Here is a 23,160-nt window from a genome sequence, read left to right as displayed (position 1 = left end):
CTTTGCAGAGGCAATTAAATTAAGGATCTTGAGATGAGGAGGTTATTCTGGATTATCTGGTGGGCCCAATGTAATCACAAGCATCCTTACATAAACAGGGATGCAGAAAGATTAGAGTCAGAGCATGTGATCGTGGAAGCAGAGATTGGAGTGATGCAGCCAGGAGCCAAGGGTTGTGGGCAGCCTCTAGATGCCAGAAGAGCCAAGGAACAGACTCCCCCCTGGAGCTTCCAGAAGGAACCAGCCCTACTGACACCTTAATTTTAGCCCCTTAAGGTTCATTTCAGACTTTTGACTTGCGGAACGGTAAGAAAATAAACTTGTGTTGATTTATGCCACTAAGTTTGTGGTGATTGGTTCCAGCAGCAATAGGAAGCTAATACACCAGAGTATCAAGTCCCTCTGAAATGGGATGAAAGGAAATTCCCATAGCAGAATGTTCCCCAGCCTCAACTGCCACCCTTCTGTCCCCTGCAGTGGCTTGTGTGTGGCAACGAAGAGTTGGGGAGTGAGGGAAAAATGCAAGTTCCCCACCATGGAATGGCAACACTGTGCTAGCCTGGAGTGCTCAGCAAAATTGGTACAAAGTAGATTAACCAGGTACCAAAATATCTACTGGGGCAGGGGAGCGCCCAGCATATTTGTGGATGTCTCAGCACTTTCTTTTAGAGCTGCTTTGGTTGTCCTATAGCGCCCTTTACTAAATACTAAAATCCCTGCCTAGTGCAAAATTGTAATATCACTAACACGGGTTTCAGGACATCATATGATGATGGCACTGCCTGATTTGTTTCACTGTGAACAAGCAAAGATACAGTGTAAAAACTTTGCATTACTCATCGGGAAGAGCTTTAAAGCAACACCACAGTGGGGGGAGATGTGGAGTTTGCAGTTTGCGTGCAAGAAAACTGGTGTAGAAGAAATTCTTGTGCAGCCCAGGATTAAGCACCCTTGTAAGTAACCTCTAATAAACTCGTCTAACTGGCCAGGCTGGACTTGTCTGAGTCATTCTCTGTTCTCTCAGCTCCCTCTCAGTTTGAGGGATGGTTTTCCTAAACTGTCCTTGGATTTTCTCAAAACAGGGAGTCTCTCTCTCTGGCTTAAACAGCCCAGACTCTCTCATCATATCCCATACCCCATATTGTCTTTTTTTTGTTTGTTTGTTTTTATAGAATCTCACTCTATTGCCTAGTCTAGCTCACTGCAATTTCAAACTACCGGGCTCAAGCAATCCTCCTGCTTCAGCCTCCCAAGTATCTGGGACTACAGGCAGGCACCACAACGCTGGCTAATTTTCTATTTTTAGTAAAGACAGCGTCTCACTCTTGCTCAGGCTGGTCTAGAACTCCTGACCTCAAGTGATCCTCCCACCTTGGCCTCCCAGAGTGCTAGGATTACAGGCGTGAGCCACCATGTGCGCAGCCCCATGTTGTCTTACTCTTAGTTCTTGCCTAGGTTCTCCCTCCTCCTCTGTGGCTGTATTTAGGGTTCAGTATAAGTCTAGGGTTAAGATTCCTTCCAGAGCCTGGATTGCCCGTCAGTCAGGATGCAGACTGATGGTTTTTACTCTCCTGGAGTGTCTATGGGTCCTCTGAGATTGTCCAGCCTGTGCTCATTCAGGCCCTAGAGGAGAATCCAAGCTGTTGGAGCATCTGCTTTGAGCTTCCCTGAGGTCATCCTAGCCATGCCACTGCCTCCTAGAGAAATTTCTCAAGAGATTAAGGAACTTACTGGACTTGGTAAATATCATCGTTGCCCTAGGTATTTCTTCATCTTCAAAAGAAATTGTGCCAAAGTCCTAGATATCAGAATGTCAATAGGAGCAGGTTCCCCCACACGCTTTGCACCTGTTATGACTAGCGGGATGACCTCGTGCAACCCATTTCCTGACTCTGGCCCTAGACGCTCTTTTGCAAAACAAAGGCAATGGATGAGAGCCTCAGTTTCCTCACATCAAAATGGGAATTAAATAGGCAGTGCCTCTTAACTACTTAGCACAGTGCCTGCCACTGCACATAGGCTGTAAGTCATTGCTATCGAGTTTGATAGGATTATTTATAATTAGGTGTGTGCTAGCAATACACAGAAACATAGGACCAAGCATTTCTTAATCTTCTAAAGAAACTGTGTGCCAAAGTCCTAGATATCAGAATGTCAACAGGGACACGTTCCCACCCATGCCTTAGGACCCACCCAATGCTTAGGACCAAGTATTATGGACACTCCCGGTTGTGATAGTAACTGCTAACTCCTTTATTAATCCAGGGCTTGATAGATCAGAGTGTAAAACATGAAACATGAACTGCCCTTCAAGGTGGCAACTGGCTCTTAGTCTGGGATACATACACGTGGAAGGGTCCGTGAAGGTTTTCCACAGGATAGACATATACAGAGATGAATTACAGGAAACGAATGTTGAAATTGTCTTCCAAATGTACAATTCCCTGAAGAGTCCTGCGTGAGATGCCATAGTTCTGTAGGCATGACTTATCCACATCCTATTTCACTTTCTACCCATCACCCACTTTTTTAAAAAAAACAAAAAACCCTACCTGTCTCCCCTCCTCAATTCATGCTTTCAGTGCAGAAAACCTCCGGTGACCAAACAGAGCATTAATATTGGTGTTGAGACAGGGAGGAACTCCAATGACTGGGTAATGAATCCCCCTAAAAATGGACAAAATTTGCAACAGGCATTTACAAAGAGGAAGTTTAAATGGCTAATACGTGTATCAAAAGATGCTCAGCCTCATTAGCCATCAGAAAAGACAAATTAAAACCACAACACAACGCTACGACACACTCACAGATTTGCTAAAATTAAAAGGTCTGACACAAATGTTGGCAAAGACGTAGAACAGCAAATCTCACACACTGCTGGCCCAAATGTAAATCAGTGTGATCATTTTGGAAGAGTGGTTAACTACTAAGGTGGAAGACACGCACATCTCATGACCCATCTGTTTTTCTTCTGGGTATATACGCAACAGAAATGCATAAATATACTTCAACAGACTTGTATCTTAAATGCTTATAGTAGCATTGTTCATCCTGAGTAAAATTCTATTGGTAAAACGAGTACTATTAATATTTATTCCCAGGTACAACCACTAACTGAGGGGAAAGCCCATTTATCTTCCTAAGAACTAAATTTCAAATAAAATTTTACCTTTTATGTTTAATAATTCCATATCAAATTATATAATGATATATGTTTTGATCACTGTGTACAAATAATAGTTGTAATAAAATCCCAAATCAGGGCCAGGTGTGGTGGCTCACGCCTATAATCCCAGCACTTTGGGAGGCCAAGGAAGGGGGATCAGTTGAGCCCAGGAATTTGAGGTTACAGTGAGCTATGATAGCACCACTGTACTCCAGCCTGGGTGATAGCAAGACCCTGTCTCTAAAAAAAAAAAAAAAAAATTAATTAATTAAAAATAAATACAAATAAGAAATGGGAAAAAATCCAATTCAGGAGAAATTTTAATTTCTTAGAGCCCAATTTTCACAAGAAATGTAAACACTGTTTAATTTTTATTTATGTATATATTTATTGGGCAGAAAATATGATAGGATGCTCACTAAAAGTTATTCAAGCATAAAAATATATTAGGATAAAATTCTGTGGTAGAAATGAAATACAAGTTCAAAGAGAAAAAAGAAAATGTAAATTTTTTAAAAGGGTGCTTATGTATTTTTTAAAATGATTAATAGTGAATCTCAGTTCTCAAAGTTATTTAGAGTCCATTGGATACATTTAAAAGAGTGGCATAACTTTTACTTTTAAATGTCAATATTTACAACACACCAGAGATCACAACAAATTTAAACTTATGGAAAAATGTTTGCCGCAACTTAAAAATGTGGAGATACAAAATTTTCCCAAAAACATTTTATGTGGTATGTAAGCAAAATAGGTAGGAGACTATTGCTATTAAGGTAACAGAAAAGAAACTCAAGTGGTCAAAATTGTGGCACCAAATTTAGGAGTCCACAGGATTCCCAAAGTGATGATTTTAAAAACATACCCAACTCTGGTTATAAAATTTACAATATTGATGAAAACTCCCTAGGAAATTGTAGGTAAAGGTAAAAATACCTCCAGTGACCTTCAAGATTGATAGTAAAAAGATAAATTTTAATGTAAAATAAATATTAGGCATCACTCCTAAAAAGTATTATAAAATACAAATTCTGGCTGGGCGCGGTGGCTCATGCCTGTAATCCTAGCACTCCGGGAAGCTGAGGCAGGAGGATCGCTTGAGCTCAGGAGACTGAGGTTGCTGTGAGGTATGATGATGCCACTGCACTCTACCTAGGGCAACGGAGTGAGATTCTGTCTCAAAACAAACACACAAACAAAATACAAATTCTGATGGGGAGCAAGCTGAGAACCTGTGGTCCATCTGTCTGGGGGGGTGGTCTTCCACCCTCCTGGGTCCCTCACCCTCAGTCTCTTTGTCCCTTCTACCCTGTGCCACCTCCAAATACTGGGGCTCTAGAGGGCTAGGAGCCAGGTCCCCTTACCACCCTCTCTCCCAGGTGAGCCCAACCATTCACAGGGCTTCATATGTCTGCCAATGACTCCCCAGCTTACGTCCACAGCCCAGACCTGGCGTCACCTAGCCTTGGTCTGCTAAACTACACTGGCCTTGCTGGGCTGCCAGTGCCCTACACTCCCTCTCATGGCTTAGGACAGGTATTGTCCCACTTGAAATGTTCGCTTTCTTCTCTCTTCTCCTCCCAAGTCTGCCCCTCCTTGAGGTGAGAAACCTGTCTCCCACCTCACCTGCACGCCGTGCTAGAATATCGTCAACAACCCTGAGCTCCTCCAATCCCTCCTGCAACCCTTTGAGCCTCCCAACATGCTGTTCCCAAGCAAGGCCACTTTTCCCCATGATCTTCCTCTACTTATTCTTCAGACTCCTCCAGGAAGCCCTCCCTGACACCCATCACTCCCAGGCTGGGGCAGACACTTACTCTGGGCTCCTAAACCCTCCAGGTCTCCCCCATCCCAGCACAGATCACTCTGGGCAATGTCTGGTCATTGATCTGTCAGCCCCACAGGACTGTGGGCCCCATGAGTCCAGGACTGTCTCTGTCTCCACTGTGTCCCCAGCATCACCCAGCCAGGCCTGGGCACAGAACTGGCATCGACTCTGCATATAAAGAGCTCAGGTCAGCAGTTCCCTGGAGCCTTCAATGCCTGGTGCAGGCAGAGGGGCCTTCTGCACTCTCACCTCTGGAGCTCCTCCAGCTACTCCCTATTCTAGAAGCTGGGGCATGTTGGCATTAAAAATAGAATTAAATAGAGATGGAATGTACTTAAGATTTAGTGAAATGGGTGTGTAAAGGGGAACGTGACTTCACCAAAGCAACACAGAGGAGCCAGTAACCTCCCAACCAGGGGTGGGTCTCACCTTCCAGAAAGATAGAAAAGAACCAGTCCAGGCTGGTTCAGGCAGTTCAAGAACAGAGTCACTCCTGATTGACAGCCAGGGGTAGAGGCTGAAGTGGAACCGGAAAGCGAGGGGTTGCAGGAGGAAGGGAATTCTTTTCTGCAGTCTTTGAAATTTGTAATAAACCCACAGTCACCTATTGCTTGTGTAACTTAATGTCTATGAAAAGTCATGATGAAGTGGAGATAATACAGGCACTGACTTCGGGGCTCTTGTAAGATTTCGGAGCCACCTGGTAGATGACGAGCACCCAGAGTGAGACAGCAGCGAACTTTAGCAGGCACACGCTGAGCTGCGCCAGGATTTCCCCAAATGCTGTGCAGCATTAACCACTGGATCCCTCGTAATCCTCAATCTGTCGTCCCCAACTTGCTGATGAGAAGCGTAAGGGAGTTAGGTCCACCTGCCCAAGGTCACAGAGCTCAAGGCCAGTGCGAGATTTGAACCCGGATAGCGGGGAAGGGGAGGAAGGGGAAAAGGACTGTAGTCGGTTCCTGTCTGGTTCTCCCACCCCACCTCCCCCCACCCCCTACACACACGGTTTTTCTTCCCTCTCTAGACCATCTTCCTCCTCTCCCCTCGTCACACCCTCCGCAAGCCCCAAACCATGACTCAGGAGGCTGGGGGCGCCCCTGGTGGAAGCCGTGTGCACGGTGGTGCCGGGGCAGATCTCCCAGGATATGCAAAGGTGGGTGTCCCAGTGCAGCTCCCCATCAGGGCTGGGAGGAACCACTGTACTGGGCAGGTTGGGAGGCAGAGATAGAGCAAAACTGTCCCCTCCCTCAGAGAGCAGTGGGGAGGGGGGGAGGCACAGAGAAGGGAAGAAACATCCAGAACAATACACAGAACAATATGCAGACCCTTAGAAGCTGTGTGACTGTGGGCAGGTAACCTGTGATCCTTCAGCCCCCGTTTCCTCATCTGAAGATGGGGGTGGTATATTAGTACCTGCCTCAAAGAATTAATGGGGCACAGATACAGTTATGAGCCCATTTACAGATGAGGAAAACAGAGAAGCTGAACAACTTGGCCAAAGTCACATAAAGAGGCAATGTAAATGGCAGGGCAAAGAGTTGAATTCACATTGGCAGGGATCAGTGGCTCGAATTTGTAATCCTAGCACTCTGGGAGGCCGAGGAGGGAGGATCGCCTGAGGTCAAGAGTTCGAGACCAGCCTGAGCAAGAGTGAGACCCTCCCTGTCTCTTCTAAAAATAGAAAAAAATAGCCAGGCAACTAAAAATAGAAACAAAGAATTCGCTGGGCATGGTGGCAAGCACCGAGAGGCCGAGGTGGGAGAATCCCTTGAGCCCAGGAGTCTGAGGTTGCTGTGAGCTAGGCTGACGCCACGGCACGCTAACCTGAGCAACAGAGCAAGACTCTGTTTCAGGAAAAAAAAAAAAAAAAAGAGCTGAATTCAGGTAATTCCTGTTCCCCAAAATTTCCAAAATGGAGGCTCCAGCCTCCAAACCTCAAGCTTGGGCCTCCACACTGCTCTCTATCCCTGCACACCCCCACCCCCACCCCACAACATTTCCTGTTCCTTTTGATTGCAAAACTGTTAAGCCCACTCCTTGTCTGCCCCAGTTCCTGCCTCCTAAGGCAGGTTTTCTAAGCTACTAGCCTCCACCCCTCTCCCACTCCCCCACCTCACCACCAACGGACTGATCCACAGATTTTTCTCAGCCAAGGTAGCTCATACTCTATGAGCAAGAAGCCAGTTGTTGAGACTGGTACATTTTCATCCCACTTAATGTCTGTGTCTTCCCAGCCTGGTGGCTGTGTGAGGCATGGGCACCCAGGCAAGCCCTGTCCAGACCCTTGCCCCACTCTGGGCAAGGAAGAGAAACCAGCCTTAGACAAATAATCACTGATAAGCAGTTTCCTCAGCCTCTGGCTGCCAGGGAAGGGTGGATGGATGGGGCTCTGGGAGGAGAATGGGCAGGGCTCAGGTAGGAGGGGACTGGGCTGGACCTATGGGGAGAGGGGGTAGCTCAAAGCCAAAGCCTGAGACAGAAGGAACCAGACCCCCATGACTCAGCACTTGAAATGTGGAAATTCGCAACTCAGAGTCACGTGCAGTGCCAGTTGGAAGAGGAAAAGACGGTAAACAACCTGGAGATCAGATCAGTCCCTAGGAGAAATGGATGGAGAAATTGTGTCAAAGCCATTCTTGAAAACACCTTGCAGGAGTTAAAACTAATGAACAAGAGCCAGTGTCTGGATATGAACAAATCTCAAAAGCTGAAGAAAACCAGACAGTTGCAGAATAGGTCCAGGGGTGGGGCACCTGCAGCCTCACGGCCACATGTGGCCCTCCAGATCCCCAAGTGCGGCCCCTCGACTGAATCCAAACTTTAGGGGGGGAGGGGACGCGTGTATACCTACATAATGAGTGTGATGCGCACTGTCTGGGGAATGGACATGCTTGAATCTCTGACTTGGAGGGGTGGGGGAGGCATGGGCAATATACGTAACCTAAACTTCTGTACCCCCATAATATGCTGAAATAAAAAATTAAAAAAAAAGTTCCACAAACTTTATTAAAAAGATTTGTGCTGTACAATTGGGATTCACTCAAGGCCACATGTGGCCCCAAGGCCGCAGGTAAGCTGTGTGCTATGTATAAAGGTTTGAACCCTGCAAAAGAATACTTTCCTAAAAATTGTGTCTGGTTGCACGAATATGTAGGAAAAGAATAAGAAGATATCTTGAAATATTAACTATAAGATAATGGTCCCCCTGCGGGAGAGAGAGGTGTGACATTTGGAAAGGGACACAGGAGACCCTAACTCAGTCACCTACATTTCACTTCTCTAAATAAATAATAGAACATTTTACTTCTCTAAATAAATGGTAAGAATGTTAAGCTATTGTAAAGACAGGCGTGCATATAATTTTATTTTTCTCAACCCACGGATGCCTTCCTGATGGGAATTTGTGGGGCCAGTGCCTTGTTTTTTTCTACCCCCATCCTCTCCCAGCTACAAAGAATGGTGTGTAGAAGGTATCAGGAAAACAGAGGATGGAGTGAGGGCATGGGCTGAACAGGTAGATGAGGGGTAGACAGGGAAGGGAGGTGGGCTGGGATGAGGAGACAGCAGAACGGAGCAAAGAACATTGCTGCTTTGTGGTCTGTGACAGAATCGAGCCACCGCCATTATCCCCAGCCAGAGATGATGTTCTTCAAATCTGGGGAAGCCCAAGGCCTGGGGAAGCAGGAAGGAAGCAGGACTCATGTTGGACTTCCCCTTTGCCCAGTTCCAGGTGTTGCACGGGGCAGCTTTGAAGAAGGGAAAGGAGAGAAGCTAAGATAAGCAAGGCCGGGAGGAGAAAGTCAGGGGTGGGGAAGAACGAGTCCAGTAAAGTGCACCAGAGAGCAGACGGGCTGTGGCTTAGCCTGGACAGCAAGGAGCGTTCCAGAACCCTAGGGTGGGAGGATCCCGAACAAAATAAATCCCCCGGCAATTTCTAGAACCCATCCACCACTCAGCCTGCTGGAACCCTGGGATTGGCAGCCTCCAGAGTGGTTGAGAAAAGCCGATGGTGGGAGGCTAGACTCAAAAGAGTCTCCAGCACTGCCCAGCCCACATCAGGGGATTTCTGATGGGAGGTAGCTTTGAGGGCTGAGAGAGGTCAGGCTACTTGCTGCTGAACACCATGTGTGGGCATCTCCCAGGGTGATGATTCGGTGAGAGAGGATCCACCAGGCATGACTCAAGTTACTGCAAAATCTATACTGGGAACCTCTGAGTCTTTGCTCTCGAGACTTGAGAATTTTGGAAATTTGTTCGCTTCATAGATGTGAATTTTAGAGATTTACAAATTGTATTCAGATTGTTTATTCAACCAGATGTTTACTGAGCACCTACTGTGTGTCAGGCACTGGGGATACAGCAGTGCATGGAACAGAAATCCCAGTCTCGGGGATGGAACAATCTGGTGGATGAAGGGAAAATAAAAATGTAAATCAATACATAAGATACTTTCAGGCGGTGATGAGAGCTCATGAAAATGTTTTATGTATTTAACAAACACATTAAAAGCTTACTATATGCTAGGCACTATTATAAATGCTTAAAATATTAGCTCATTTAATATTTATATAGTACCCTATTAATAATAAATTAAAGCTGCGTGTGGGATGGGGAAGGAGCTTATTCAGCTTGTGTGGTCCGGGAGGGTCTCTGCTGGAGGGGGCTGGTCTTTGTACAAGGAACAGAGAATGAGCCAACCTCAATCTTTAGGCCAAACACTTTAAGCAGAGGGTAAGTGGAAAGGCCCAGAGGTTGGCTTGACATTGGAGAAACTGAAAGAAATGGAGTATCGTGAGCAAAGAACAGTGGGCCAAGATGATGTCAAGTTTAGCATCCTGAAAAGGCTATTAGGCCGCCGTGAGGGGCTTGAATTTTATTACCAGGATAGTAGGAAGTCTTGTTCTGGAATCTTTTAGACTCCTGGGAACTTTTAAGTTTTCTTATCGATAGGATTACACAGTCTTAGTCGTTTTTAAACATCAGACCCTTACAATCTTTGCAATCTTACGACGTTTATTCTTGGCCAGAGCACTTTTTCTCAAGAACATGACCTGAATGTTCCTTGGAGTCTGGGGAACATTTGACTTCAGTCTCCTCTAGACTTGAGTCTAGCCTCTGACATCCCGGGGGTGTAGCGTGAAACCAGGGAAGGGGGAAAAGGGAGGCTTGCCCTGACTCTGCTGCAAAGAAGGAGATGTCAATTCTTAGTTCCTCTTTTGCCTTGTTCTAGAGGGTTCTAGGAGTTCCCAGATCCAACCTGTCTGCCCACTCCACTCTACATAGCCTCGGGATAGTTTCCAGACATCTCAAACTTCCATGGAATCAATACAGAATTTCTGATTTCCCCCTGCCCCCTGCAAAACGGGCTCCACCAGCTTCCCACTTCACCTGGTCCTCACACCTTCTTCTCATCTTCTTCCTCACCTCACCTGTGTAAAAGGCACCACCATCTTCCCACTTGCTGATGACAACAAAATCTAGGAGTAGGGAAAAAATCTGTTTCACTAGACAACATATCCTTCTCAGTTGTCAGATTCTGGTCTCGTTCACTGTCTGCAATAGTTTCTTTCCCCCATTGCGATAGGTTTTTTGAATAAAATATCTACTTCCCTGAGCCCAGATTTGTTTTTATCTGACAGGTTTAACCTTGATTCCTTCCTCTGACTTCAAACCCAATTTGTCAGCAAATCCTGCTGGCTCTACCTCCAAATACGTCCCAAATTTACCCCTTTCCTTCTCTCCCCGCTCCCGCCCACCCAGATCCAAGCTACTGTTATCACATGCTTGGATTTTGCAGTGGCCTCTCCACTAAAGTACTGGCTTCCTCTTCCCCTCTCCCCCTCCCCCACAGTTCATTCACTGGATAGCAGCCAGAAAAGTCTTTTTAACTGCAAAGAGAAAACTAATCCAGAGTGGGAGGGAAGAGGGATTAGTACTGTGGCAGGAGGTGGGTAATTGACTAGGAAGGGGCATGAGAAAGCTTGCTGGGGTAATGGTAACTTTCTGTATCCTGACAGGGGTTTGGGTTACATAAATGTATGCATTTGTGGAAACTCATCTAATAATGCACTTAAAATGTATGTATTTCATTGTATGTAAGTTTGCCTTGGGAAAAAAAGTATCTGTAAGCAAATATTGAACTCTAGCTAATGATATGTATGCTGATGGATTTGGGAGTGAAGTGTACTGGTGTCTGCAACTGACTCTGAAAAGCATCAAAAAAAAATGAATTGATGGGGCAAGATGAACAGATGTGCAACAAAGAAAGTATAATAAAATGTTATTATTGGTGGAATCTAGGTGATGAGTACACAGGTGTTCACTGTATGTTTGAAAGTTTTCTTAATTAAATGTTAAATGAAAATGCAAAACAAAGCAACTGCCCTGCTGCAAACCCTTCAGACTGCTTCCCTTTGTGCTAGAAATAGAATGCAAAGTCTTTTCCAGGACCCTGCAGGATGGCCCCTGCAGACTTTGCCAACATTCAGTTTGCAATGCAACAAATATTTCTTACGCACTTGTGTGTCAGGCACTGCGCTAGACGCTGGGGATACAGCAGTGACCAAACCTACAATAATCTATGCACACGTGGATCTGACATTCTGCCTTCTTCCTCAATAATAAGCCCATTCCTCTGGCAGGCCTTCTTACTTCCCGAAATTGTCTTAATTTCAGCTTAATCTGCATGTGGCTATGATGAGCTCAGGGAAGGCAGGGAGGGCCCTTCTCTCTGTTGCTCATAGCTTCAACCTCAGGTCTAGAACAAAGTCTTGTTTATAGTTACACCTCAATAACAATTAGTTGAGGAAATATTCGCTCAAATTTATTTAATACTTGTTATATATGCACCTGGTCCTGCTTTAAATTATGTGCGTATGTGTCCTTAATTTAATCCTGAAAACTAGCTCCATTTTACAAAAGAGTTAACAGGCACAGAGGAAGTAGGCTGTGCATTCCAGGAGTCTGGCTTCAGCCATCACAGTCCTAACCACCATACTGCCTCTGACCTAATCAATGAATGAATGAATGACTCGATCAATCATCCGGACTGGCCTGGGTCCAAATCCTAACTCCCACTTAGCCCTGTGATCTAGAGCCAACCGATTTACCGCTCTGGACTTTAGATTCTTCATCTCCTAGTTGTGAAGATGTAAGGTGCTGGGGGGAACTGGCTCAAAGACACCACACACAAGCGCGCACCCAGGAACGCACACCCGGGGTTGCAACCAGGAGGGAGGTAGGAGCTGGGGAGGGCAGCGCAGGGTCACCGCCGGTCACCGCCAGGGGCAGGGTGTGGCCGCCTAGAGACGGCCAAAGTCTACAGCTTCCAGGTTCCTTCCGTTTGCCTTCGCCCTACCTGGGGCGCTGTCTCCGCCCCCGAACCGCGGGCAGACCTGGGTGACCTGGGAGACCTCTATTCGAGCGACAGTCCCAGACATCGGGCGGCGGCGGCGGTCTGGGAGAAATCTGGCGGCGGAGAGGGAAGCCTGCCCGCAGGCGGGGGGATGGGCTGGCTGCCCCGCCCCCCGCCCGATTTCGCCGGGGAGGGAGCCGCCCGGCTCCCGCCCTAACTGGCCCAGCCGCGTGGAGCGCCTGGGAGGAGGAGACGGAGCCGACCTGCCGAGATGGAGGCGGCCGGCACCTGGGCGCTGCTGCTGCTGCTGCTGCTGCTCCTGCTGCTGACGCTGGCGCTGCCCGGGATCCGGGCCCGAGGTCACCTGCCCCCGGGGCCCGCGCCGCTGCCGCTGCTGGGGAACCTCCTGCAGCTCCGGCCCGGGGCGTTTTACTCGGGGTTCGTGCGGGTGAGGGGCCGCGGGGACGTCCTGGACCGGGGCGGGGGTCCACGGCCCAGAGCGGGAGGGGTCCCCGGGGAGAGAAGACGGGGCCTTCGGGTATCCTAGGGAGCAGGCAGGGGCAGGGGTCCCGGGGCAGAGGACCCACAGTGTCCTGGGGTGGGGGTAGGAGTAGGTTGTCCAGGGCCGAGAAGGGGAGGGGTACCCGGAGAGAGGATCCCTGGGTGGGGCGCCCGGGCTAGGAGGGGCAGGGACCTCTGCCCGCAGAATCCTGGGAAGGTGATGGGCAGGGACCAGGCGGAGAGAGACAGGAGTCCTCCGGCAGAAGAGAAGCTGAGGGGGTAGGCTTGTCACAGGGGAGAGGTAGCTGGGGCACACAGGTGAGGTGTGCTAAGGAGGGGACAAAGAGGAAAGGGCAGAGGAGGGCGGGGGTGGGATGTGGAGGCCAAGAAGAGCCCGGGGGCGTTGCAGGCTCAGGGGGGTCCCGGGCTGGAGGAATCTGTCTGCAGAGGATCCCGGGTGGGAGGATGGGTGGGGCTCCCCTGGGAGGGAGCTGGGAGTTCCTGGGACGGAGGAGGGAAGGAAAGACAGCGAGAAGGCAGGCGAGGCAACCCCAGCCTTGGGGGGTGGGGGGTGGGGGTGGAAAGAAGCCCGAGGTTCCCCACTGAAAAGGATTCTGGGGGACTTCAAGGACATAGGAAAGGGGGTGGGTTTCTGGGGAGAGATGCTCAGCGGCGTCTGCTCCAAAATTCGAGGGTTTTGCAGTGATTGGAAGGGGTGGTTGGGTCTTTGGGGTGAAGGGCGCTGAGGATTAAGGGAGACCAGAGCTGGTTCTGGGATGTCCCAGGGTCAGAGGTTAGGTAGGAAAGAAGTGAGGAGGTGGGGACTGGAGGACGTGTTGGGGGAGGCGGCACTTTGGTGAAGGGGTCTCGGAGCCTGGTGCAGAGACAGAACTGAGCCTCCCAAGGGCGCCATTTCCGCTTGCGGGGAGCGAGCGCGAAAGCTAGACCAGGCGCTCAGCCAGTGACAGAGGCCGTGATGGAGACACCTGGGCTGGGAGAGGTGGCAGCCTGCCCCCCAGCACCCACCCCTTCTGCCTCCCCGCCCCCAGCTGAGCAAGAAGTATGGACCAGTGTTCACCGTGTACCTGGGACCCTGGCGGCGGGTGGTGGTCCTGGTTGGGCACAAGGCCGTGCGGGAGGCCCTGGGAGGCCAGGCTGAGGAGTTCAGTGGGCGAGGAACACTGGCGACGCTGGACGGGACTTTTGACGGCCATGGTGAGTGACGGGGGGGGGGGGGGGGGGGGGGGGGGTGCTGCTGGGCCCCTCACTCTAAGCCGACCACCACGTACTGGTATGCGACATGGCCTGGTGCCTGTGTCCTCATCTGTGAAGTCACAGGCTGGTAATAGCGCCTGTCACATAGGGTTGTACTAAAGATCGGAGGAGGACTGGGCCTTGCGCAAAGTGAGCAAGGCCCCCAGGAGGCCTATTCTGGGCGCTGCCAGGGACACAGCAGTGGCTAAGACAGTCCCAGTTCTGCTCCGCCAGAGCACCCAGGCAGGTGAGGAGACAGACCCTTCACCAGACAGTGGCAGCCCAGAGATGTCAGGGCCAGATGGGGACGCACAGGGAGACGGGTCAGGGTGGGATGGGGACACAGGCAGAGGGGGTGGGACGAGGATGAGGGAGGCCCTGGGACAGCCGGAATCCAGAGGTGGTGCCTGACCCAGCCTGTTTGGTGGAAGATATTCGGGAAGTCTTCCTGAAAGAGAGGATGTCTGAGATGAGACTCACAGGATGAGTGAGAAGGGGGTTCCAGGCAGAAAGACTGGTGCATATAAAAGCATGGAGATGAGAGAAGCATTCATTCATTCACCTGACACATATTCATTATGCCTGGCTCTGTACTGGGGACACAAAAGTGACCAAGACAGATGTGGTGTCCTCTCTTACTGTGGGAGAGGCAGGGAATAGAATTCTAAAATAAGAAGTACAGCTTTGACGGCAAGGCACAGGGCACAGAGGACCTGTACAGGAGTGGGTGTGGAGGAGTCGGGGAAGGCTTCTCAGAGGAGGTGACATTAGAACTGAGACATGGGGGATGAGTGGCGTGAGCTCACCAAGAATGGGAGCTGGGTGAGAGTGATTCAGGCAGAGGGAGCAGCAGGGGCCAGGGCCTGGGGGTGGGGATCCTGACTCCTTTGAGGAAGTGAGAGGAAACCAGTGCAATCGGGATGAGTAATTACATGGAGAAGTGAGTGGGAGCCATGGTCATGCAAGGCCTGTGAGTCACGCCAGAGCATTCAGGCTTTTGATTTTCCCGGGAGCAATAGATTTTAAGCAGGGAAGATCAGTAATCAGAGTTAGAAAGGTCCTCTGGTTGCTGTATGAAAGGGTAAAACTGAAGTCTGGGAGCCCAGGGAAGGGACTGGGCTGGACCAGAGCTGGGGTGGCGGGATGGGGAGGAGGGGGTGGCTGGAGAGTTATCAGGGCAAAACCTCCGGCTCTGGCCAGGGAACAGGGAATGGATGGTGAGCTGAGACAGTGGGAGGAGAGATGCTGAGGCCAGTTTGGGACACAGTGTGGAGGGGATGCAGGGGACACCCAGGAGGAGGTGTCCAGGAAGCCACGACAGGGTGGCTTTCAACAGATGAAAACATTAAGCTCAGAGAAGGAGAGGGGCTGTCTGGAGCAGGTATCTTGGATGAAGGAGGAAAACAGTTGCAGATCCATCCTCCTGCCTCTCTGTGCAACCTCCAGTCTGTGCAGGGCAAGGGACCCGGGACTCCATAAATGTTGGGGTGGGTGGATGGGAGAGGAGGAGGGAAGCCGAGGAATAGAAGGGTAAAATGTGGGTGGAAGGAAGACAACTTCACTTACCCTGGTTAATCAAGGAGCAGGAGAAGCCTGGATCATCCCAGTTGCCTGTTTTTCAGAAGAATGTACCCTCTGCCCCAAGGTCAAAGGATGGAGGAACCAGTTTGATTATGCATTTATTGAGCACCTACTGAGTCCTCATCCCTGGGCTAGGCTGGGATGGGCTCGGGGGCTGAAGAGTCCCCTCGGGGATACCTCGCTAGGAGGAAAGGGGAATGGAGAGAGGTGCCGGTCCCTCCTTGAGTCTAGCCTTCTGTGCAGGGGTCTTTTTCTCCAACGGGGAGCGATGGAGGCAGCTGAGGAAATTCACCATGCTCGCTCTTCGGGACCTGGGCATGGGGAAGCGAGAAGGCGAGGAGCGGATCCAGGCAGAAGCCCGGCATCTGGTGGAGGCGTTCCAGGGGACAAAAGGTCAGCAGGGTGGGGTCAGCCCAAGGTCCCTGGGCGCGTCCGGGGAGGAGTGAGTGAGAGATGAAGCCTTGGACTCTAAGACTGTCTCTCCATGGGTGTCACCACAACTCCTTCTGTGTCCCTGGACCTGTCATCTCACTTTCTCTTGGTCTCCGTCTCTCCTTCTGCCTCTTTTCTTTCCTTTTCTCTGTTTTTCTGGCCCTAAGTCTGTCTGGTTTCTCTCTCCCTGTCTCTGTCTCCCTGTTCGTATCCCTGTCTGTCTGTCTGTCTGACTCTGGTGGGGTCCAGCCCATACTCTACGTCGGTGGGTCTGCCCCACCTTGGCTGCCCTCCGCCCAGCTCCCTGTCCTCTACTCCCCTTAGGACACCCATTTGATCCCTCCCTGCTGCTGGCCCAGGCCACCTCCAACATAGCCTGCTCCTTTGTCTTTGGCCTCCGCTTCCCCTACGAGGATAAGGAGTTTCAGGCCGTGGTCCGGGCAGCTGGCGGTACCCTGCTGGGGGTCAGCTCCCCATGGGGCCAGGTAAGCGGGTGGGACCCCTCTCTGGCTACCTTCTGTGACGGTTCCTGCCTAGCCTCCATGAGAACCAGCCTCCCTTCTTCCCCGCAGACCTACGAGATGTTCTCCTGGCTGCTGCACCCCCTTCCGGGCCCCCACAGGCAGCTCTTCCAGCATCTGGGCAACCTGGCTGCCTTCGCTGTCCAGCAGGTGCAGCGGCACCAGGGGAGCCTGGACACCTCATGCCCCGCACACGACCTTGTTGATGCCTTTCTGCTGAAGATGGCGCAGGTGAGAAAAGGGAGCAGAGGGTCCCCTAAAATGGGACTGCTGGCCTGGCTGGCACCCAGCTGGGTGTACCTGGGGATCTTGGTCTCTCTCTCCCTCTCTCTGCATGTCTGTGTGTATGTAAATCTCTGCACTTGTCTGCACATCTCTGTGCGTCCATCCGTCTGTCTGTCTCTTTTAGTGCTTCCTCACTGCCTCTCTCCATACCACACCTGCAGAGTCTGTGCCAGGCTCTGTCTCTCCTGCATGCCTCCTCTTCCTCTTCCCTCCTCGCTCAGCCCTGTGCTCAGGGCCCGTGCCCAGGGTCCTGCCACCCAGCAATGTTCAGGCTCACATCCCCCCACCCCCTGCTGCCCTTCCCACACTGGACATGTTATGTGAAATGATGATCATTTGAGTATGAAACCTTGTAAAATCAAGTTATGTTAATAGAGTCTTCTCTATTGATTCTATGAGAACAATTTAATATTATATGGGAAAATTAAAATTAAGTTGACTCCTAAGAAAAGAACTAATTTTGAATTGTACAAACTTTGGAAGTATGTGGGATATTCAGGGCCACATCCTTTGAATAAATGCAGCCACCCTGTTTTTGGAGAGAGAAAATTTTTCTTAAACCTGTGGCCCCATTTCTTTTCTCTTTCATTTAAAAATTTGTTTTTAATTTTTTTTCTCACCACATCAGAATGAAGGGATTTAATTTTTAATTATAGTAAAATACACATAACATAATATTTACCAAATACACATAACTTAAAATTTACCATCTTCACTATTTTTCCTTTGTGTGTGTGTGTGTGTGTGTGTGTGTGTGTGTGTGTGTGTGTGTGTGTGTAGAGATGGGGGTCTCGCTATGTTGCCCAGTTAGTCTCAAACTCCTAGCCTCAAGTAATCCTCCCCCCTCAGCCTCCTAAAGTGCTAGGATTATAGGCATAAGCCACCACTCCTAGCCAATGGATAATTTTTTTTTTTTTTTTGAGAGACAGGGCCTCACTCTTGTCCAGGCTAGAGTACAGTGGTGCAGTCATAGCTCATAGCAGCCTGGAACTCCTGGCCTAAAGCAATCCTTCTGCCTTGGCCTCCCAAAGTGCTGGGATTACAGACATAAGCCACCATGCCTGGCCCACTGTTTTTAAGTATGCTGTTTACGAGTGTTAAGTACCTTCACACTGTTGTGCAACTGATCTCCAGAATTCTTTTTATGCTGCAAAACTGAATCTCTGTACCTGTGAAACAACTCCCCATTCCCCCAACCCCTGGCAACCACATTCGACTTTCTGTAATTTTTTTTTTTTTTTTTTAGAGACAGGGTCTTGCTACCTCTAAAGGTTGGAGTGTAGTGGTGAGATCACAGCTCACTGTAACCTTGAACTCCTGGGCTCAGGTGATCCTCTTACCTCAGCCTCCCAAGAAGCTGAGACTACAGGCATGCACCACCACCCTCAGATAATCTATTTATATTTTGTGGAGATGGGGTCAGGCTATGTTGCCCAGGCTGGTCTCAAACTCCTGGCCCCAAGGGATCCTCCCACCTTGGCCTCCCAAAGTGCTGGGATTACTGGCATGAGCTACCACACCTGGCCTCTATAAATTTAACCACTCTAGGTATCTCATATAAGTGGAATCATATATTTGTACTTTTTGACTGGCTTGTTTCACTTTCACTTAGCATAATGTCCTCTAGGTTCATCCATGTTATAGCATGTGACAGGACCCCTTCCTTTGTAAGCCTGAATAATATCTCACTGCATGTATGTACCATGTTCTATGTATCCATTCATCCATCGGTGGACACAAGGGTTGCTTCCAACTTTTGCTATTGTGAGTAACTGCTGCTATGAACATGGGTGTACAATTATCTCTTCGAGTCCCTGCTTTCAATTTTTTGAGGTATATCCCCAGAATTCAAATTGCTGGATCATATGATTTTTAATTTTTTGAGTAACTGCTATACTGTTTCCCATAGTGACTGCACCATTTTACACTCCCACCGATGGTACAAAGGGTTTCAGTGTCTTCATTTCTTCACCAAGACTGGTTATTTTCTGTATTTTTGTTAGTAGCAATTACGTTTCAACTAGAGAGAGCTAACATCAGGAACCCACATCCCAACCTTTCTCGAACATTTATTTAAAGTCTCTGGCAGTGACTTAACCTGGCTGCCCTAGGCCTTTACTTGCCACAGCCTGTGTTCTCTGAGCCCCTCTGCCTGGTTTTTCCCAGGAGGAACAAGACCCAAACACGGAATTCACAGAGAAGAACTTGCTGATGACGGTCACTTACCTGCTATTCGCGGGGACGATGACTGTCAGCTCCACGATCTGCTACACCCTCCTGCTCCTGGTGAAATATCCTCAGGTCCAAAGTGAGAGCCTTTCCACCAGCCAGGCCTTGGGAACAGAAGGGAGGGTTCGAGAGAGGGAAATGTGCAGGCAGAATAGACAGGCTGAGTCAGATCCTGGAAGTGAGAATGAAGGTGGCGTTTGGGGTATCTGAGCAGTGAGAAAAAGTTGGGGGGCTGCTGGTTGCAGTATGAAGTGTAGGGAGAGACAAGCAGGAGATGTCTGCAGGGCTTTGTCACCTTGGTGGTTTATTGTGTGCCTTATCCTGAGCTGGGCAGCGTCACAGAAGAACTCTGAGCAGGGGCACATTTGCATTTGAGAAAAATGCTCTGGGCTGCCCTGAAGAAGTGGATTATGAAGGGCGCGGAGGATGTGAGGAGCCCACGCAGCAGGACAGGCCTGGGCCAGGCTGTGGGGTTTTGGAAATGGAAAGGGAGGGGAGGTGTCCAGGGACAGGCCTGGGGAACTGGGGGACATGGGGCAACCCTGAGATGGGGACAGGAGGGATGAGGAGCTGGTTTCAGGGAGAGACACTGAGGCCAGTTGGGAATAATTTGAGTATGAGCCTGGGGCCACCCTGGGGGAGGCATCCAGGCGGCCATGAGACACCCAGGTCAGGATGGGAGATGGAGAGTTGGGATCATCACAGCACTGGCAGGAACTGAGGCTGCAATGACTAGGGAGGGTGCCTGGATAAGGGGCAGGTCTGGGAATGAGCCCTGAGGAACTCCAGCATTTTAGGGCCAGCTATGTTAAATGCTAATGGGCCAGTGACATGGGCTGACCTGGAAGATGGGTGTTGGGGGCCTTGGTGGAGTGGCATCAGCTGTGATTTTGGGGCAAGTGACTTGGGCTCTCTGGGCCTCAGTTTTCTCATCTGGGAAATGGGAATAGATAATAGTACCACCCCGTAGGGTTGTTGTGGGAGTTAGGGAAGGGTAGATGGAGTGCCCAACACGCAGGATGTCCCGTGGGCTCAGGGCTAAGGGAGGTCTGGGGCACTGCTCCTTCCTCCTTCCTGCTAGCCTCAGCCCAAACTGTGGCTACCCAAGATGAAGGAAGGTCCCAGGGCCCCACGCCACCTCTGACCCCTACCCCTTCTTGCATGCAGAGCGTGTGCGCGAGGAGCTGACGCGGGAGCTGGGCGCAGGCCGGGCGCCAGGCCTGGGGGACCGTACCCGCCTCCCTTACACCAACGCAGTTCTGCACGAGGCGCAGCGCCTCCTGGCCCTGGTGCCCATGGGAATACCCCGCGCCGTGATGCGGACCACCCGCTTCCGGGGGTACACCCTGCCTCAGGTTGGTATGCAGCACAGCCGGGGCCTTAGCTGGAGTTGGTTGCTCTTGGTCTCTCTACTTTTTCTTGATCTTAGTGTCTGTCTGTCGATCTGTCCTTCTCTGTCTCCACACCCCCCTGCGTCTTCCTCCTCTCTCTGACATCCATCCCCCTCTTTTTCTCCCTCTGCAGTTTTACTCTTTCTCTTCCTCTCTGCATGTGTTTCTCTTGCCCTTTGATTCTGTGTCTGGTCTCAGTTTCCCCATCTGTCCAACAGGTATGCTAATGCCACCTCCTTCTCACCCTTACCCCCTGCTGCAGACACATCTAGACACATACATTCTCTCTCTCTCTCTCTCTCTCTCTCTCTCTCAATCCCTGCGTCTTCATTGGGGAGCAGCTCAGGCCCAGAACCACCAGGGGGCGATGTTTCCCTAGAAACCCCAGAGCTCAGCGCGACCGGCTCCCTTGTCCAGCTTCATTGGAAAAGCAAACCCGCGGCAGTTAGGATCCAGTCCTGCTGTTTCCTAACGGGGACCTTGGGCAAATCCCTCACCCTCTAAACCTCAATATACCCCTCTTCTAAACTGGGAATAATGATAGTCTCAACTTTGAACTGTAATATAATGTTTGTGAAATACCAACTCAGCCCTTGGTGGAGGGGTAGTTCTACGCACATGACAGCTGCAATATAACGATAACAATAATAACAGACTTGCTCTGTTCCGGGTGTTACTCTGAATGCTTCACTTATCATCTTAATTCAGTCTTCAAAGCAACCTTATATGATTATCATACCCATTTTACAGATGAGGAAACTGAGTTTGAAATGTTAGAAGACTTGGCAAGGTCACCCAGCCTGCTAGCAGTGGAGGCAGGATTTAAACCCAGAACCTGTGCTTTAACCACTACCACCTCCCTTTCTCCTATTTTAACAGCAATAACATGACCCTATCTTTTCCTGGAACCCCTCTCACCTTCCCAGCTCAGACCCCCAGTAGCAGAGTCCCTGGCAAAAAAGGTCTCACCCCATCTCCTGACACTCCCCACCTGCCTTCATCGTCCACCGCACAGCCCCGGGAGCATGGAAGCTCTGATCTTGGCAAAGGGGCTGCCACTGCCCCTGAACCTGGGCAGGTGGAGCCTTCTTGGACAGCTCTCACGCCCTACCCTCACCTTTTACCTCTGAAAGACCATGGACTCTCAGACATTCAACCACAAGGTGGCTTAGGGCAGCCACAGCTGAACCCCAACATACCAACCCCCAAAGTTTCAAAAGAAAATATAAAAATAACAAGGTCTGCCATGTCCAAATGGTTACCTTGGGCAAGTTGCTGCAGTTCCCTGGACCTCAGTTTCCCCATATTTAAAATAGGCATAATATTCATACCTGCCACCTAGCCTTGTTCAAGTGACTCAGAGAGTTTGTGTGTGTGTGTGTGTGTGTGTGTGTGTAATACGTGTATCTGTTACTTATGAGATAATGACATATAAAGTGGTTGGCCCGTCATAAGTACTCAACAAATGTTGATGTCATTATGTTTTGGTGAACTGCTGTCCCTGGCACTACAGGCTTGTGTCCTGCACTTGGGACCGGGCGGCCTGGGGTGGTGAGAGCTTTGTACATGGATCGTGATCTCCCCGCAGGGCACGGAGGTCTTCCCCCTCATTGGTTCTGTCCTGCATGACCCCGAGGTCTTCGAGCGGCCAGAGGAGTTCAACCCAGGCCGTTTCCTGGATGCGGATGGACAGTTCAAGAAGCACGAGGCATTCCTGCCCTTCTCCTTAGGTATCTGCTGGGTCCTTAGGTACAACTAGGGGGCCTGGCTGGCTCTGGGTGTCTGTGCCAGTTGGGGGGCACCCTCCTGGCACCCCGGGCTCACTGTGGCTCCCCCCACCCACCGTCCCCTCCGCGGGCCTGGGTGAGGAGGGCCGGCTCAGCCCCGTCTCCTTCTCCTCACCAGGGAAGCGTGTCTGCCTCGGGGAGGGCCTGGCGCGCGCAGAGCTCTTCCTCCTCTTCGCTGCCATCCTGCAGGCCTTCTCCCTGGAGAGCCCGTGCCCGCCGGGCACCCTGAGCCTCCAGCCAGCTGTCAGTGGCCTTTTCAATGTCCCCCCAGCCTTCCAGCTGCAGGTCCAGCCCGCTGACCTGCAGAGCAGATGAAGGAGGGAGCTCTGCAGGCAGCGGCTGCCTGGGCTGGTTCCTCCAGCCTCGAACGGGCGTGGACAGGGCTGTGTCTCCAGAGCCACAAGGCCACACCGCAGGCAGCCACATCCACACACGAGCCTGCCCCCCGCACAGACACACGGCCCACATGCTCACTTGGCCCGTGCCGCTGTCGAGACGCACAACCACACACCCGTGCGCAACCACAAGGGCCACGAGGCAACTGCGGCACAAGCTTTCCCCATCTGGAATCGCAAGCACACGCCCAGGTAACCCCCCAGCTCGTACACCACGCAACTGCCCTGGGCGCTCAGTGCCTGCGTGGGAGTGCAGCTGCCACCTCAGGCCACACAATCAGCACCGTGTTCACAGCTCACACACACTCTTCGTTCCTCAAACTTATCAGTGCCACCGTCTCTGAGCGCCTGGCGCAGAGAGCAGCGCACCCCCTCCCGGGTCACGCCACGGTCCGACCATCCCTGTCTGTGGCCCAACATGCGCCCCCTCGTG

At 50.6% G+C, this 23,160-nt stretch overlaps 1 protein-coding gene across 1 annotated transcript; it reads left to right on the top strand.

The window, feature by feature from the left end:
- The first annotated feature begins 12,330 nt into the window (after window positions 1-12,330).
- LOC123624286 (cytochrome P450 2S1) lies at window positions 12,331-22,867 on the top strand. The gene is made up of 9 exons (XM_045531926.1): window positions 12,331-12,799; window positions 13,902-14,067; window positions 15,931-16,080; window positions 16,444-16,604; window positions 16,692-16,871; window positions 19,092-19,233; window positions 20,322-20,509; window positions 22,134-22,275; window positions 22,451-22,867. The coding sequence occupies exons 1-9, from the start codon at window positions 12,623-12,625 to the stop codon at window positions 22,645-22,647; spliced, it is 1,503 nt and encodes a 500-aa protein (XP_045387882.1). The 5' UTR covers window positions 12,331-12,622; the 3' UTR covers window positions 22,648-22,867.
- Window positions 22,868-23,160: the final 293 nt, after the last annotated feature.

Source organism: Lemur catta, chromosome 19 (genome assembly GCF_020740605.2).
Source record: "Lemur catta isolate mLemCat1 chromosome 19, mLemCat1.pri, whole genome shotgun sequence".
Lineage (NCBI taxonomy): Eukaryota > Metazoa > Chordata > Mammalia > Primates > Lemuridae > Lemur > Lemur catta.
The sequence above is the reverse complement of the archived record's forward strand: the minus strand, read 5'-3'. Positions and strand labels throughout refer to the sequence as shown.

Excerpts from the sequence above, each read along its gene's own strand:
- LOC123624286 (XM_045531926.1), top strand. The coding sequence starts at position 12,623 with ATGGAGGCGGCCGGCACCTGGGCGCTGCTGCTGCTGCTGCTGCTGCTC. Across the intron at positions 12,800-13,901 it reads TTTACTCGGGGTTCGTGCGG|CTGAGCAAGAAGTATGGACC; the intron begins GTGAGGGGCCGC and ends CCCCGCCCCCAG. Across the intron at positions 20,510-22,133 it reads GGGGGTACACCCTGCCTCAG|GGCACGGAGGTCTTCCCCCT; the intron begins GTTGGTATGCAG and ends ATCTCCCCGCAG.